Here is an 18,207-nt window from a genome sequence, read left to right as displayed (position 1 = left end):
CCTCCCTGTTCATCACCAACTCCCAGAGTTTACTCAAACTCATGTCCATTGAGTCAGTGATGCCATCCAACCATCTCATATTCTGTTGTCCCCTTCTCCTCCTGCCTTCAATCTTTCCCAGCATCAGTTTTAAGCCAAATTTTCACTCTCCTCTTTCACTTTCATCAAGAGGCTCTTTAGTTTTTCTTCACTTTCTGCCATAAGGGTGATGTCATCTGCGTATCTGAGGTTACTGATATTTCTCCTGGCAATCTTGATTCCAGCTTGTGCTTCTTCCAGCCCAGCGTTTCTTATGATGTACTCTGCATAGAAGTTAAATAAGCAGGCTGACAATACACAGGCTTGACGCACCGCTTTCCCTATTTGGAACCAGTCTGTTGTTCCATGTCCAGTTCAAACTGTTGCTTCCTGACCTGCATACAGATTTCTCAGGAGGCAGGTCAGGTGGTCTGGTATTCCCATCTCTTGAAGAATTTTCCACAGTTTGTGATGATCCACACAGTCAAAGGCTTTGGCATAGTAAATAAAGCAGAAATAGATGTTTTTCTGGAACTCTCTTGTTTTTTTGATGATCCAATGGATGTTGGCAATTTGATCTCTGGTTCCTCTGCCTTTTCTAAAACCAGATAGAAAATTTGGAAGTTCACAGTTTACGTACTGTTGAAGCCTGACTTGGAGAATTTTGAGCATTACTTTACTATCATGTGAGATGAGTGCAGTTGTGATGTAGTTTGAGCATTCTTTGGCATTGCCTTTCTTTGAGGTTGGAATGAAATCTGACCTTTTCCAGCCCTGTGGCCACTGCTGAGTTTTCCAAATTTGCTGGCATATTGAGTGTAGCACTTTCACAGCATCAGCTTTCAGGATTTGAAATGGCTCCACTGGAATTCCATCACCTCCACTACCTTTGTTCGTAGTCATGCTTTCTAAGGCCCACTTGACTTCACACTCTAGGATGTCTGGCTCTAAGTGACTGATCACACCATCGTGATTATTTGGGTCACGAAGATGGTTTTTGTATCGTTCTTCTGTGTATTCTTGCCACTTCTTCTTAATATCTTCTGCTTCTGCTAGGTCCATACCATTTCTGTTCCTTGCTGAGCCCATCTTTGCATGAAATGTTTCCTTGGTATTTCCAATTTTCTTGAAGAGATCTCTAGTCTTTCCCATTCCATTGTTTTCCTCTATTTCTTTGCACTGATCACTGAGGAAGGCTTTCTTATCTCTTCTTGCTATTCTTTGGAACTCTGCATTCAAATGGGTATATCTTTCCTTTTCTCCTTTGCTTTTTTTTTTCTTTCTCTCTTTTTTTTTCTCCTTTGCTTTTTATTTCTGTTCTCTTCACAGCTTTTTGTAAGCCCTCCTCAGACAGCCATTTTGCTTTTTTGCATTTCTTATTCTTGGGAATGGTCGTGATCCCTGTCTCCTGTACAATGTCACAAACCTATGTCCATAGCTCAACAGGCACTCTGTCTATCAGATCTAGTCCCTTGAATCTATTTGTCACTTCCATTGTATAATCATAAGGGATTTGATTTAGGTCATACCTGAATGGTCTAGTGGTTTTCCCTACTTTCTTCAATTTAAGTCTGGATTTGGCAATAAGGAGTTCATGATCTGAGCCACAGTCAGCTCCTGGTCTTGTTTTTGCTGACTATATAGCCATCTTTGACTGCAAAGAATATAATCAATCTGATTTCAGTGTTGAACATCTGGTGATGTCCATGTGTAGATTCTTCTCTTGTGTTGTTGGAAGAGGGTGTTTGCTATGACCAGTGTGTTCTCTTGGCAAAACTCTATTAGCCTTTGCCCTGCTTCATTCTGTACTCCTAGGCCAAATTTGCCTCTTACTCCAGGTATTTCTTGACTTCCTACTTTTGCATTCCAGTCCCTTATAATGAAAAGGACATCTCTTTTGGGTGTTAGTTCTAGAAGGTCTTGTAGGTCTTCATAGAACAGTTCAACTTCAACTTCTTCAGCATTACTGGTTGGGACATAGACTTGGATTATTCTGATATTGAATGGTTTGCCTAGGAAATGAACAGAAATCATTCTGTTGTTTTTGAGATTGCATCTAAGTACTGCATTTCAGACTCTTTGGTCGACCATGATGGCTACTCCATTTCTTCCAAGGGATTCCTGCCCACAGTAGTAGATATAATGGTCATCTGAGTTAAATTCACCCATTCCAGTCCATTTTAGTTCACTGATTCCTAAAATGTCAACATTCACTCTTGACATCTCCTGTTTGACCACTTCTAATTTGCCTTGATTCATGGACCTTACTTTCCAGGTTCCTGTGCAATATTACTCTTTTTAGCATCGGACTTTACTTCCATCACCAGTCACATCCACAACTGGGTGTTGTGTTTGCTTTGGCTCCGTCTCTTCATTCTTTCTGGAGTTATTTCTCCACTGATCTCCAGTAGCATATTGGGCACCTACCGACCTGGGGGGTTCATCTTTCAGCGTCCTGTCGTTTTTCGTTTTCATACTGTTCTGATGACGTAGAGAGGTAGAATCAGAGGTGGGAGGGAGATCCAAGAGGGAGGGGATAAATGTATATATGGCTGATTCACTTCATTGTACAGCAGAAACTAACACAACATTGTAAGGAAACTATACCCCAATTTCTAAAAAAGTTACTTAACCAATGAGAATACATATGGTCTTGAACAACCAGAAGTTCAAAGTGCAGTGGTAGTAGATTTAGCAGCTCAGTCTCTTTATTATTATTATTATTTTCATTACAGTCATCCTAGCGGATGGGAAGTGGTGTCTCATTGTGGTTTTAATTTGCATATCTTCAATGACCAATGATGCTGAGAATCCTTTCATGTGTTACTTGGCCATTTGTATGTCTTTGGAGGAATGTTTGTTCAAGTCTTTTGCTCATTTTTTGATTGAGTTTTTTGTCTCTTTCTTGTTGAGTTACAAGAATTCTTTATACTGGATACTAAACTTTTAAAAGACATATGATTTTCAAATATTTTTCCCACTCTTCACCTTCTTGATAATGTACTTTGATGCACAAACGTTTTTAATTTTGGTAAAGTCCAAGTTATCTATCTCCCGGTGCTTATGGTTTTGGTGTCAAATCTAAGAGTCCATCACCAAATCCAAGGTCATAAAGATATACATCCATGTTTTTTCTAATAGTTTTAAAGATTTACTGCTTATAACTAGATTATTTATCTATTTTGAGTTAATTTTCATCTGTAGAGTGAGAAAAGGATCCAACTTTATTCTTATGCATGTGGAAATCTGATTATCCCAGCACCATTTGCTTAAGAAACTACATTTTTCCCCATTGAATAATCTTGGCACTTTCAGAGGCATTTTTAAGTAAATCCCAGGTCATGTCATTTCATTTGTAAATACTTCAGTATGCATCTCAAATCTATAAAGACTGTTTTTAACATAGTCATCATGCTATGGTCATATCTAACAAGATGAACAATTATTCCTTAATATCATTTAATACCCAGTCCAGATTCAAATATTTCCTATTGTCTTAAAATTCTCTTAAAGCTAGTTTGATTGAGACAGGAGCCAAACAAGTTTCACACATTCAGACACAGTTCCTTTCATTCTGCTATATCACTTCTGCTCCTGTCACTGGCTGTTTTAATTCCTTGTTTTAATGATAGTGTTCCAGTTATCCATTACTACATAACACATCACCCCCAAAACTTAGTAACTTAGAAGAACAACACTTATTTTATTATTGTTCATGGTTTCTCTCTGTCAGGAATTTCAGGAAGGGCTCAGCTGGATGGTTCTCACTGAATTTCACATGTGATTGTGGTCCCCCATGGTGATTGAAGCTGGAATTGCAGGGGCACCATAGTAGCAGGAGATTGCTCAGGCCTTCTTTTCATTTCATGTAGCCTCAGGGTCTCTCCATGTGGCCTCTCCACAGGGGTCATTCTGGGCTTCCTCCATGCATGGTGTCCTGGAGACAGATAGATTGCTTATAAAGGCAGCTCAGGGCTCCAAAAGGGTATCAACAAAGAACCAGGTAGACAGTGCATCACTTTTTATGATCGCTCTTCAGAAGTCACGTTGTGTCATTCTGCCACGGTCACAAGCCCACTGGGATTCTGGGAGAGGCAACACAGACTGTGGCCTCATGGGTGTGCCACTTGGACAGTCTCACAGGCCCGACCCTCAGAAGGACCCCATGCTTGGTTTAATGTTCTCCTGTCATTCAAAGTGTAAAAGTAAAATTTTGAATACATTTCAAGTAAGGGGCCCTGCATTTGCACTTCACACTGAGCCCAGAAAATTATATAGCTGGTCTTGCCTTGAGGCCAAAGCATCAAAGTCCTGTTGTAAAAAGAGCATGTTGGGGCTTCCCTGGTGGCTCAGTGGTAAAGAATCTGCCTGCCAATGCAGGGGACATGGGTTTGATCCCTGGTGCAGGAGGATCTCACATACCTCGAAGCAGCTAAGCCTGTGGGCCACAACTATTGAGCCTGTGCTCTAGAGCCCAGGAGCTGCAACTACTGAGCCCACGTGCCACAACTAGTAAAGTCCTCACACTCTACAGCCAGTGCTCCACAACAAGAGAAGCCACCGCAATGAGAAGCCCTCACACCACAACTAGAGAATGCCCTGGGGCAGCAACGAAGACCCAGCACAGACAAAAATAAATAAATAAGCTTATATATATATACACACACACACAAGAGCACATGGGATGGGAGATCATGCTGTAGCATCTTTGGGAAACATAACCTCTGCCACAGACAACCAATGTTTATTTGACGGCTTACTGTGTGCCAGACACTTTCTTTCATTAAATTTCCATAAACATAAAAGTCAGATACTAATTGTTATTCCCATTTTTTTTCCAATGGGGGAAAGTGAGCTGCTTATGCTTACTTTGCTAGAGAGTAGAAAACCAGAAGTTGAACCAGTTCAATTAGACTCTTGTGCCCTAGTGCATACCCACTATGCTACTCTGTTGATTAGAAACCCTCTCACTGGCCATGACCATGTGGGTTGTTGTGTTCCTGTGAATTCTCCAGGGTGGTCAGATCACAGTAGTCATCATGATGCCTGGAATATGGTAGGAACTCAATAAAAGTTCACTCCTCTGCTCTCCTCTCCCCTTAGTGTGCCTTCCAGTCTTGGTTGCATTTATTACCATGAAGAGCCCTTTTTGGCATCAGCAGAAGTAAGGTCTTTTTTGTTCAGTAAACTTTAAAAAAATATTTATTTATTTATTTGGCTGTGCTGGCTCTTAGTTGTAGCGTGCAGGATCTAGTTCCCTGACCAGGGATCGAACCCAGCCCCCCTGCATTAGGAGTACAGAGTCTTAGCCATTGGACCACCAGGACAGTCTCTATTCAATAAATGTTGATTGTACTCCTACTAGGTGTCAGGCCAGGTGCTTTCTCTGGCCTGTCATGTGACCCCTTCTCCTAAGTGGTTTCTTTTCCTGTGTCTGAATTTCCTGTGTCTTGCCTCCTATACAGTGAAGCAGTTTGAACTAGAATCTAGTCATTAGGTGATTTCCAAAACCTGCTCCAGCTCCAAGTGTCTGCCTTCCCTGTGCTTGTCCCTGCTCTGATCCTAGTCCCTGAAGTTTTCTGATACAATCTATCTGCCCCTAAAGGCCTCTGAAAGTAGTCCTTTGCTCTTTTCAACTGTGTACCAGAGTTGGTTTCCACTCATCTTGCCCAGCGTTAAACCGTCATCTTCCTGCCCTAGCCTGGACCATTCAGTCTCTCACGAGTTTCCCATTCAGAAACATGCATTTACAGTATAAAGTAACACCTAGTACTTTCTACAACCTTTGAAATACTCAAGACCCCTACATTTGCATTTTCAGAGACATATCATTAGCCTCCAGCAGGGGAAAAGGTTATCCTTAAATCCACAAACAATTTATGGGTAGAAGATTTTTATTACACTCTTTGAAGGAGGTGGATTCAGAAAAAGTAACAAAGAGGGTGAGGTTTGTGGCTTTGACTGGGGAATAAGAAACCTCCTATTATTCCAAGTGGTGCAATAGGCTGTCAGTGTACACACAATAAGGTTTATATAATTTAGAATGTCTCATACTTGTAATAGGGCTCTTAACATTTTCAGATACTCCTATATTGCATACATTATTGTATCTAATCATACACCATCACTACAAATTCATGGATGATGGGTCCATAATGAGATGAAGTAAGATGGAGTTCCTCTCAAGGCCATTCTGGTTACCTGACACTATCTGGTGTGCTGCAAAGAACTAGAAGACCTGGGTTCTGTTTCTTGTTCTGCCAAATAACACAGGACTAAGCTTTCTCAGTTTCTTTATCTGTAAAATGGGAAAAATAGTCTTGGCACTGTGTACCTCTCAAAACTGTGTTGAGGATTCCAAGAGCTAATGAATATAAATGTGCTTTGGAGTTTGTACAGCTCTCCACAATTACACTGTGCTTGCTACAAATGCCTCAAAACAAAGAAGTGGGCATGGCATCATTATTGTTTTCGTTTTGTTTTATTTGTCTCATCTAACTAACCATGAATATCTTCTCTTTGGAAAAGCCTCACACAATAAATTTGCATATTTTAATTAATTATTGAGTGACCCTGACATAGTGGGCAATGTTCTAAGCCAGTTTTGTCCAATTTGGCAGTCACTAGCCACACATGAAATGAGGCTTGTGCAAGTGAAGAAGTGAGTTTGTAATTTTACTCAATTTTGATTAATGTATATTTAAATATAAAAACTAAATAGATGATACAGTTATTGGAAAACTTTTTAAACAATTTGGATGTGTGAATCTACTCTTTCAACTATTACTATGAATCTAAATACAGATCATAGATTTCTGATGAAAACTTAGTATTTGAAGAATGTAAGGTGAAGCCTAGATTTTGAAGACTTACCATAAAAATAAAGTAAAAACAAAAATCTCAGTAACAATTTTTATAGGCATACCTTAGAGATATTGTGGGTTTGGTTCCAGACCACTTCGATGAAGCAAATATCACATGAGTTTTCTGGTTTTCCAATGCATATAAAAGTCAAGTTTAGGGACTTCCCTGGTGGTCCAGTGGTTAAGACTCCATGCTCCCAGTGCAAAGGACATGGATGGGTTCTATCCCTAGTGGGAGAGCTAAGATCCCACATGCCACTTGGTGTGGGCAAAAAAGAAAGTCATGTTTATACCATACTGCAATTTACATATAGTGTGCAATAACATTATGTCTAAAAATCAATGTATACACTTAAATTAAAAAGTAGTTTATAGTCAAAAGATGCCAACCATCATCTGAGCCCAGAGCAGGTTGTAATCTTTTTGCAACAGTAACATGAGAGAAACTGATTACAGATCATCATAACAAATAGAAAAAGTTTGAAATATTGTGAGAATTACCCAAGTGTGACACAGACATGAAGTGAACAAATGTTGGAAAAATAGCAACAGCGGATTCCTTTAATGCAAACAAACTGTCAATTGACTTAAAAACGCAGTATCTGCAAAGTGCAATAAAACGAGGTTTGCCTGTATATTGATCTCATGTTGAAATGAAATGACAGCATTTTGGATATATTGGGTCAAAGCAAATACACTCAAAATATATTTCACCACTTTCTTTTTACTGAATTTTAATGTGGCTACTAATACATTTAAAATTACATATGTAATTGCATCTTATCTCTATTGGACAGCACAGCCCTAAGCATTGAAGACAGAGTAGTAAACAAAGCAGACAAAATGACCTGCCCTCACAGAACTTGAGTCTCCCCAGGTGGCTCAGTGGGTAAAGAATCCGCCTGCAATGCAGAAGTCATAGGAGATGCAGTTCCCTCTCCGGGTTGGAAAGATTCCCCTGGAGAAGGGCATGACAATCCTTCAGTATTCTTACCTGCAGAATCCCATGGACAGAGGAGCCTGGCGGGCTATAGTGCATGGGGTCACAAAGACCCGGACATGACTGAAGTGGCAGCATGCATGCATGGAGCTTAAATTTTCGTGTGAAAGACAGACACTAAACAAAATGACTACATAAATACACACATGGCACAGAAAATGATGATATGCCCTTTGGAGAAAAGTAAAGAAGGGTAAGTTAGATAGGAGGGAGGGTTACCATTTCAAACAGAGAGGTCAAGGAAGACCTAATAGAAGCTGACATTGGGCACGACCCAAAGGAGTTGAGGGAATAAAGCAATGAAGCTATGTGGGTAGGAGCCTTCCAGGGAGAGGGAACAGCAAGTGCTCTGATGATGGGCAACGCCTGCCATTTCAAGAAACCATAAGGATGCCTGTGTGGCTCCAGCACAGAGTACAAGAGGGAGGGTCAATAGGAGATAAGATCAGAGAGTTATGGGAAAGGATATGTAGTATGACAAGTGGTCTAGTCTGTGACAGGCAGCTTCTGACACCGTCCCCAATGGTCCCCACCTCCTGGTGCAAAAACCCTTGTGTAACCTTCCCCTTGCCTGGGGACTGGATCTAATGAATAGAAGATGGCAAAACTGAAGAGGTGTCACTTCCAAGATTAGGTTCTTAAAGGCTGAAGCTTCCACTTTCTGGTCGTCTCTCGTTCTCTTGGTAGCTCACTTTGATGAAGCCAGGTGCCATGTTCTAGATGCCCTACGGAGAAGCCCATGTGGACAACAGGTAAAGGCAGCCCATGGCCAATTGCCAATGAGGAGCTGAGGCCTTCAGCCAAGCAACTTGTGAGGATCCAGATCCTGCCAACAATCACTGAGCCAGCTTAGCTGGAAATCTTAACCCACCAGTTGAACCTTGAGATGAGTGAGACCTCAACCAATGCCCTGATCATAGCCTAGTGAGAAAGCCTCATCCAGGCAACCCAGCTGAGCCATGCTGAGATTTCTGATCCACAGAAACTGTGAGATTATAAATGTGTGTTCTTTTAAGCTCTAAATTTGGAGGTAATTTGTTGCATGGCAAGAAAGTACTAATACATTGGATCTTGCAGGTCACTCAAAGTACAAACTGGGCAGGACATAAGGACTGATTAGAAACATTGGCTGGTATTTTACAATAGATTGTAGCCAGGCTCAGGAGAAAGTGGGGGTAGGGGATGGGGTGTCAGTTGAGAGGCCTCTGAGATAATCTAGGCAAGACATGCTGGTGTCTGAGACTAGGGTGTGGTATCGGTAGAGATGGTGAGAAGTATTTGGATCTCGAAGGCATTTTTGTGTTGTTCGGCCATACCACTTGGCATGTAGGATCTTAGTTCCCTGACCAGGGATCGAATCCGTGACCCCTGCAGTGGAAGTGCAGAGCCCTAACCATTGGACTGCCAGGGAAGTCCCTCTTGAATGTATTCTGAAGGCAGAGTCAACAGGACTCACTGTTAGATTAGATGAGGGCTGTGTAAGAAATAAGAGATGGATGACTCTAAGGTTTTTGGCTTGAGCAGCTAGAAAAGAACTGTCATATGCACTGAGAGACAGGAGATTATAGAAGAAGTAGATTTGTGGAGAAAGAATAGGAGTTAGGCTTTGGGCATGCTTAATTTGAGGTGTCTATTAGACATCCCCATAGGGATGATGAATTGAACATACAAGTCTGGTGGTTGAAGCTGGAAATATAAATTTGAGAATCTGCAGCATTTAGGTGATAAAATGGTAAAGTCCTCTTGCTCTCCACTCCCAGGACCCCACCATGAGGCCCCCCGCTGTTTCATGTATAGGGGTAAAGAGACATATACACATATACAATTTTTTTTCACAATTAGAATTGTTCTGCAACTTGCTTTTGAAGTTTTTCCATGTAAGTTCATGCATATATGGCTTCCCAGGTGGCACTAGTGGTAAAGAACCTGCCTGCCAGTGCAAGGGACGTAAGGGACCTGTGTTCAATCTCTGAGTCAGGAAGATTCCCCAGGAGGAAGGCATGGCAACCCACTCCAGTATTCTTGCCTGGAGAATCCCATGGACAGAGGAGCCTGGTGGGCTGCAGTCCATAGGGTCTCAAAGAGTTTGACACCACTGACGTGACTTAGCATGCATGCACATACATACATGGGGCTTCCCAGGTGACGCTAGTGGTAAAGAACCTGTCTGCCAATGCTTGAGACATAAACGCCAGTTCGATCCCTTGATCAGGAAGATCCCCTGGAGGAGGGCATGGTAACCCACTCCAGTATTCTTGCCTGGAGAATCCCATGGACAGAGGAGCCTGCTGGGCTCCTTAGAGTCCTAAAGAGTTGGACACAACTGAAGCAACTTAGCATGCATGCATATATATATATACCTCATTAAAAAAAATTAGCTGTAGAGAATTCCTTAGTATGAATGAATCATGTTATTTCCATGTATTCTTTCATTCACTCAACAAAAATTTTTTGAGCATCTAAGCACTGATCTAGGGATTGAGGATAAAGTAGTCCCTTATGGATGGCTATTTAGATTGTTTCTAATACTTAGCTATTATTAACATTGATACAATGCGTATGTTTATGCAGGCATCTCAGTTCACATGAGAGAGTTTTTATTTGGCATTGATTCATAGAAGTGGAACATCTAGGTCAAAAGGCTCAATGGCATTTCTAACACTTGAATCTCAAGTTCAATTAGGATAGAGCTAACATTAAATTAAACATTAGGATAGGTAAATTTGTGATGAAATCAAAGATACTTAACAAATGTGGAAACCACCCAATAAAATGCTCTGTTGGAAGCTGTAGGATTGCCTCTACAATTTCCCTTTATTATGAGAGTGTACATGTGTGTTCAGTTGCTTCAGTCATGTCCCACTCTCTGTGACTCTATGGACTGTAGCCCACCAGGCTTCTCTGTTGGAGTGGGTTGCCATGGCCTCCTCCAGGGGATCTTCCCAACCCAGGGCTTCCAGGCCCAATGCAGAACCTGCGTCTCCTGTTGTCTCCCTGCATTGTAGACAAATTCTTTTACCGCTGAGCCACTGGGGAAGCCTATTATGAGAGTGTAGTCATGCCCAAATCTTATTCATCTTCAAGGTCTAAATCAAACACCCCCTCCTACAGGAAGCCTTCAACACTCCTAATCACATGTGATCTTGTGATCTTCCTTTTCACCTCAAGTATGGTCCTTATCACATACTTCCTTGTATCATAAATACATTCTCCAAAAGACTTTTTTTCTCTAAAGAGAATGGACAGTGTATTTAATTCATCCGGCATCCTCTCTCAGTGCATAGTACAATGTTTAATGTTTGTGTAATTAAACAGAAGCCCTAAAGCAAGAGAGTGAAACCTACAGTCTCAAGAATAAGCGAGGAGCCTACATAATGACCAGATGGTGTTTGCATACCATCCGTGTGACATATGCTTTCCATGGCTCACAAGGCTCTGTAGAAATTGCCTACTTCTCTGATTCCATCTCCTACCACGCCATTTCCTTCTATGCTTCAACCACGCTGGCCTTTTTTTTGTCTTCTGGCTTTGAACACACTAAGTCTGTCCCCATCTCCATGCCTTTTTATCTGTCATTCCTTCTACCTGGAGCACTCTACCTCTAGATCTCTACTGGGTGCTTCTTTTCCTTCAAGAATCTAACAGTTTTCACCTCCTCCAAGAGGACTTCCTTGACCATCTAGTCTAAAGTAGGTCTTCATTTAGACAATGAACTTATGGTTGCTGGGGGGGAAGGGACAGTTAGGGAGTTCAGGATGGACAGGTATACACTGCTATATTTAAAATGGAGGCAGTTTGGGATGGACAGGTACACACTACTATATTTAAAATGGATAACCAACAAGGTCCTACTGTATAGCACAGGGAACTCTACTCAATGTTATGTGGCAGCCTGGATGGAAGGGGAGTTTGGGGGGAGAATGGATATCTGTATATATATGGCTGAGTCCCTTCGCTAGTCACCCAAAGCTATCACAACACTGTTAACTGGTCATGTGAAAGTGAAAGTGTTAGTCGCTTAGTTGTGTCTAACTCTTTGTGACCCCATGGACTGTAGCCTGCCAGGGTCCTCTGTCCACGAGATTCTCCAAACAAGAATACTGGAGTGGGTTGCCATTTCCTTCTCCAGAGGATCCTCCCAACCCAGGGATTGAACAGGGGTCTCTGGCATTGCAGGCAGATTCTTTACTGTCTGAGCCACCAGGAAAGCCCTAATCAGCTATACCCCAATACAAAATAAGAAGCTTAATAAACAAAATAAAGTAGGTCTTCAACTCCAGGTACTCCCTATTCTATCATCTAAACTTAATCCTCCACATAGTATTTTTCACTTTCTGAAATTAACATGGTCATCTGCTAGCACTAGCAGGTAAGCTACACCAGAAGAAGGACCTTACCTGTCTTGTTCAACCCTGTATACTTCTAGTGGCTACAACAGAGTCTGTAGTAGTAACAATGCTTTTGACAGAAAGAAACAGAATTTTCAACTAAAGGTTGCATAAACCATAAAGGTTTACTTTTCTCAGACGTAGGCAGTACTAGGTAAGGTTGATTCAACCGTTCAATGCTGTCTGGATTCTGGATCTGCTCCTCTTTGATGGTCTTGGACTTCCCTTATGGTTGGAAAATGGCTGCCAAGAGCAGATGCATCGCCAGAAAAGACACCTCTCAGGGGAAAAGGGGTTGCAGAGGTCTCTCTGCACAGTTCTTTTTTTTAAAAATATCTTTTTTTCTCTTTTTAAAAAAGTAGCTCCCACACTTCTCTTTTATATTCCATTGGCCCAAACTAAATGGGAGCTAAGACCATTAATCTAGCAAAGGATAAATATTCAACCTTGAATATTCATTGTAAGGACTGAAGCTGAAGCTGAAGCTCTAATACTTTGGCCACCTGATGCAAAGAGCTGACTCATTAGAAAAGACCCTGATGCTGGGAAGGATTGAAGGCAGAAGGGACGGCAGAAGATGAGATGGTTGGATGGCATCAACTCAAAGGACATGAGTTTGAGCAAACTCTGGGAGTTATCAAAGGACAGAGGAGCCTGATATGCTGGAGTCCATGGAGTGTCAAAGGGTCAGACACAACTTAGTGACTGAACAATGGTTACTGGTAAAGGAGAGTGAGGTTATCATGATTTTCTTTTTAACCAGTCATAATTCATCACCTGGAGCTGGGTCTGCATTTCTTAAGCTCCGTGGCTCTGCTGATGCCAGAAACAAATCTGAGCTCTCTTAACAAGGAAAAAGTGTTATGGCTGTTGTGGAGGTAACCAACAGTATGGAACACGCAGGTACTCATGGAACAGAGGCGTGAATTCAGACTGATCTACCAATACTCAGTGATTAACAAGTTTTGTACACACATGCACTATGCAAAGCCAAGATCGGTGATAAAAGGCTTTTACCTGTACAGGACTTCCAGGTCCCAAACTCTCTGGAACCTTTGTCTATGCTTTATTGGGACTAATATGATGGCTGCTGAAATAGACATGCTGCTAAGAGATCTGGCCTTCCCTGGATTCACAGAAGCCATCAACCACGCATGCCCTATATGTAGGTGTGACTGCTTGGTCTTTGAAGATGGGAAAAGTGGGGAACGTGCCCTTATGGCAGTGATAGGATCCACTTAGAAGCGCTGCATGGCTCCACAGAAATTACTGGTCATTTTTAAACTCTCAGCACATTAAGTAACCAGACAAAATTGCTGCAGTTAGCAGAACCTCACTTTGCACTTGAGGAGGCTTTACAGGGTCACAAGTACTTCAAGACTCACATCCTTATTTCTGCCTTGTTTTTCAGTCGCTAAGTTGTGTCTGTCTCTTTGTGGACCCCATGGACTGCAGCATGTCAGGTTCCTTCGTCCTTCACTATCTTCCAGAATTTGCTCAAATTCATGTCCATTAATTCGGTGATGCCATCTAGCCATCTCATCCTCTGCTGCTCCCTTTTCCTCCTGCCCTAAATCTTTCCCAGCATCAGGTGACTCTTTGCAATGAGAAATGAGTTGACTCTTCACATCAGGTGGCTGAAGTATTGGAGCTTCAGCTTCAGTCCTTCCAATGAATATTCAGGGTTGACTTCCTTTAGGATTGACTGGTTTAATTTCCTTGCTGCCCAAGGGACTCTGGAGAGTCTTCTCCAGGACCACAATTGGAAACATCAATTCTTCAGCGCTCAGCCTTCTTTATGGTCTAACTCTCACATCTGTACATGACTACTGGAAAAACCATAGCTTTGACTATACCGATCTTTGCTGGCAAAGTGATACCATGTCTAGTTTTGTCAAAGCTTTTTTTTCCAAGGAGCAAGTATCTTTTAATTTCTTGGCTGCAGTCACCATCTGAAGTGATTTTGGAGCCCAAGAAATTAAAATCTGTCACTGCTTCTACTTTTTTCCCTTTTATTTGCCATGAAGTGATGGGACCGGATACGATGATCTTCATTTTTTGAATGCTGAGTTTTAAGCCATCTTTTCCATTCTCCTCATTCACCTCATCAAGAGGCTCTTCAGTTTCTCTTCTCTTTCTGCCATTAGAGTGGCAGTGCCATCTGCATCTGCGGTTGTTGGTATTTCTTCCTGCAATCTTGATTCCAGCTTGTGATTTATTTCTGTCTTAAGCATCTTCATTTTATATCTCAGTTCAGAATATGTTCTTTGATTCTTAGGAAACAATTTCTTGGAAGGTGAAGACGATAAGGAAAGGAGTTGGAAATAGAGAGGTGATAGGAGGGTGTGTAAACGCTTCTAGAAGATCAGTAAATCCTCTGGACTCCAGGTAATTGCCTTCCCAATACCACCCTCCTACCCGGGCCTCCCCGCCACGCCCCCCCCCCCCCCCCCCCCCCGGCTCCCAGCGCCCCGGCCCACAGCAGTCTCTGCCCAACTAGACAACCTGCCACAGGTGCAGGCCCCCACCACCCAGCTGTTTCCTGCCCTGACCACCACCCCACCCCCGCCCCAAACGTGAGGAGGACCGATGGGTAAGAAAATGGTGTGGGAAGGAGGTGACCCAGGCATATCGCTCCGGCCGGAAAACCATTCTCCCTCCTTCGACCTCTGACACCGGCGCGACCCCTCCTGGGCGAAGCACACAATAGATGGCCGCTCCACGTCGTTCTCCAGCCCCTCTGGCGCCCCTGCCCTGGGGGCTTGAGGGGTGAGCGGAGGCTAGAGTTCCCCAGCCCTCCAGCGGGCACTGCAGCCTAACGGGCGGGAAAAGAGCGCTGGAGCAGAGCGTGCTGCACTCTTGGCGACTTTCCGTGTCCTCCCGCCCCCGCCACCCCCCAAATACACACGAAAAATGAAGCAGCCAGATCTCTTCTCCCGGATGCGGCTGCACCAGCAACATCAGCTGCGGGCGGAGCCCGAGCGGTTGCCACTTCCCCCCTCTTCCCTCGTGACCCTGGGCCCTCCTCCCGCGCTCCCTCCCTCTCCGCACACCCTTCCCCGCCAGACACACCCTCCTCCTCCGGCAGCTCGCGCGGAGCTCGGGCTCTCTAGGGGAGGGAGCGGCCGCTGCCGTGGGGCAGGACTGCGAGCGAGCGAAGGAGGGCGGGGCCGCGGGGGGCGGGAGGAGGAGCCGCAGGAGCCGCGCCGCCGCCGAGCTGCGATGTGGCCGGCCAGCCGGCGTGTAAACACGGGGAGCAGCCGCGGCCGCCCCGGCCCCGGGCACTGAGCACGCCCGCTGAGACCTGCCCGCCGCTGCCATGGCCGAAGTGCGCAAATTCACCAAGCGGCTCAGCAAGCCTGGCACGGCGGCCGAGCTCCGGCAGAGCGTGTCGGAGGCCGTGCGGAGCTCGGTGGTGCTGGTGAGTGACCGAGGGGTCCCCAGGGACACGCTCCAGGCGAGGACGATCGGGCGGCTTCCCGCGCGCGCGCTGGGCCGGGACGGGGACGGCTCAGCCTGTGGCCGCCTGGTGCGCTCCGCGCTTTTTTCTCCGCTTCAGTAAGTTTTTGCCGCGGCCACCCCTCGCTGGGGGTCCGAGTCCCAGGCGCCCGCTGACAGCGCCGCGGCTGCCCGGCTGCCCCGCACGGCGGAGGAGGCGTGCGCCCGGCTGGACGCCGACGGGCCATCGGGGGCTCGGAACCGGGGCCCGGGAGGGGAGCGTGAGCTGGAGAGCGGGCTCCGCTCCCCGAGACCCGGCACAAAGAGCCTGAGACCCGGACGCGGCGAGATCCCGATTCCCTCCTGGCCGCACCTGAGGCAGCCTAGGCGGAAGGATGCGATGAGCATTTTGCACACACACGCACGCGCGCGCGCACATACACACACACACACACACACACACACCGTGTACACAAAAAAAGAACCCCACCCAAAAAGCCCCGGGCGCCCAAGCTCCGGCGGGCGGTGAGAACAGAGGAAGCGCAGCGACTTCCTCCTGCTACTGGGGAGAGGGTGGTGATGGGTGTAGAAGGGGTGCTGCTGGCGCTGGCGCTCAGAAGGGAGCGGATTGGAGACAACGGGGTTCCTGGGCGAGTGGGCGCGGGCTCGGCAGCCGCAGGGCCAGGGTGTCCCCTGGGACCTGGGAGCGCTCCAGAGGCGAGGAGATGGACCCGTGGGGTTTTAGGAGAAGATGGTGTGCGCTAGTCCGGGGATGGAGGACCTAGGTTCAGAGCCCCACCGCTCAGGGCTGGGGGATGGGGATTGGAAAGCGCGCTGACCCCTTGGGAACCCTTCCGTTGTACCCTCGGGTTGTCAGACTCGGGAGCTTAGCGGACGGGTACTAACGGGCTTCTGTTTTCAAGACTCTTGTTGCCAATTTCCTGGACCAGCGATCAAAACCTAAATAAGCAATCAGACTGGTTAATTACTGTTTGTTTTGTTGCTTTGGTTGGTTGGTTGGTCGTTTTCGTCTCTCTCTAGTCCCTCTACCTTACCCCAAGTTATCTGCTGTGTTTAAATTTCACCATTTAAGAGTGAGTTCTTTTTGTTAAAACAACTTATCATCGGAAGGGAACTTCACAGCCTTTCCTTGTAATTTTTCTGTTGATCTTGTAGTATCTGTGATAAAACCAACATAAAAGGGAGGCCAAAAAAAAAGGAGGCCAGGGACCTGATCCCAACTGTGGAGAAAGTTGACATTAGTGGGAGTTCTGGAGGAGGATCAAAGGCAAAATATGTACCTTTGAGATAAAGATCTGATCCCTAATAGCTACAACTGTGCAAAGCCAAGTGACTTTAAAGAAATCTCTCTGTCCTGGCTGGAACCTTGAAAGTTTAATCCTGCTGTTTAGCAGAGCTAAAAACCCAGACCTTTAATGTTGTTTTAATGGACTTGGCTTATTGTGTGTCTCACTGATTGTAGAATGAGGTCCTGTTGGGCTCAGATTGGAACCTCGATTGTCAGCACAGCCCCTTAAGATTGGAAGGCAAGCTGTGTGTAGGGAATTTATACCAGGGCTCTTATCTTGGGTGATTGTTAACAAGCGATTCAATCTCCCTAGCACAGGAAACCCTTTTCTAAATTCAGGAAGAAAGAAAAATCTCACTTAAGCAGGGGTGACTGGCCCTCTACCACACCCTGTGAAGTGGACAGATGGTCTCAAGAGAATAAATGGGCCTCAGCAAACCTCCACTGGGATTTGACCAGCATTTGACCTGCCACCCTCAGCAGCGTAAAGTTAACATTAGCATTCTTGCCCAGGTTTTTGGGTTTGAAAAAGAATTTGGGGTAACACAGGTACCTTCCTAGCCACTGATTCTTTGGCAAAGCTCAAAAAGCTGTTAGTGGGAGGAGACTCCAATGAGAGATGCTGCCAACCTAGCTTACTTGGGACCAAGGCCACAGACTTTAACAGGCAAGGCACAGAAATATTTATTTACTACTTTGGTATGTAGTCCACACTGAAATTTTGGGAGTTGGGGAGAACTGATTCTAGGAATCTAAATCTGTACCTGTTGAGTCCTTACTGTGTGCAAGACACAATCCTAGATGCCTTAAAATGATGAGTGAATGTGGATGACTTTATTTTCATTTGTTTCATTAGTTCCAGCCTGGATTGGGTATACATATGTGTTTGTCAGGAGGATGCCCAGATTATATACATAAGTCAATTATAGATTATTCATAGCGCATTAGTGAATGCTGTTTTAAAGTGGCTCAGTCAATTAAGAAATGGGGAAACAATCGTAAAGGAGTATACTCTCCTAAATGGCTCTCTTTCTTGGCCCCTGCTTTCCTGACACCAAGAGCTCATTAAGCAAAGCCACGCGTGACTGGAGAGTGAGTAGACCATGCACATTGCAGCTGCTGACGAAACGTCTGATTCTTTTCTGATTTAAGACCCAAAATGTTTATTTGTGACTGCTGAGGTGGGATTTA

The 18,207-nt window shown here is 44.7% G+C and overlaps 1 protein-coding gene across 2 annotated transcripts in view; it reads left to right on the top strand.

Annotated features, from left to right (window-relative positions):
• Positions 1 to 15,333: 15,333 nt before the first annotated feature.
• Positions 15,334 to 18,207, top strand: part of LOC138931197 (dedicator of cytokinesis protein 11) — a 213,172-nt gene continuing 210,298 nt past the window's right edge. For both annotated transcript variants that reach the window (XM_070292122.1, XM_070292121.1), the window contains exon 1: positions 15,334 to 15,690. In XM_070292122.1, the coding sequence (XP_070148223.1) occupies positions 15,589 to 15,690 (102 nt within the window). In that variant the 5' untranslated portion in view covers positions 15,334 to 15,588. The remainder of the gene's footprint in view (positions 15,691 to 18,207) is intronic.

The sequence above is a fragment of the Ovis canadensis genome, chromosome X (genome assembly GCF_042477335.2).
Source record: "Ovis canadensis isolate MfBH-ARS-UI-01 breed Bighorn chromosome X, ARS-UI_OviCan_v2, whole genome shotgun sequence".
In the NCBI taxonomy this organism is placed as follows: domain Eukaryota; kingdom Metazoa; phylum Chordata; class Mammalia; order Artiodactyla; family Bovidae; genus Ovis; species Ovis canadensis.
Note: the sequence above shows the minus strand (reverse complement) of the source record. Positions and strands in the feature narration are given on the sequence as shown.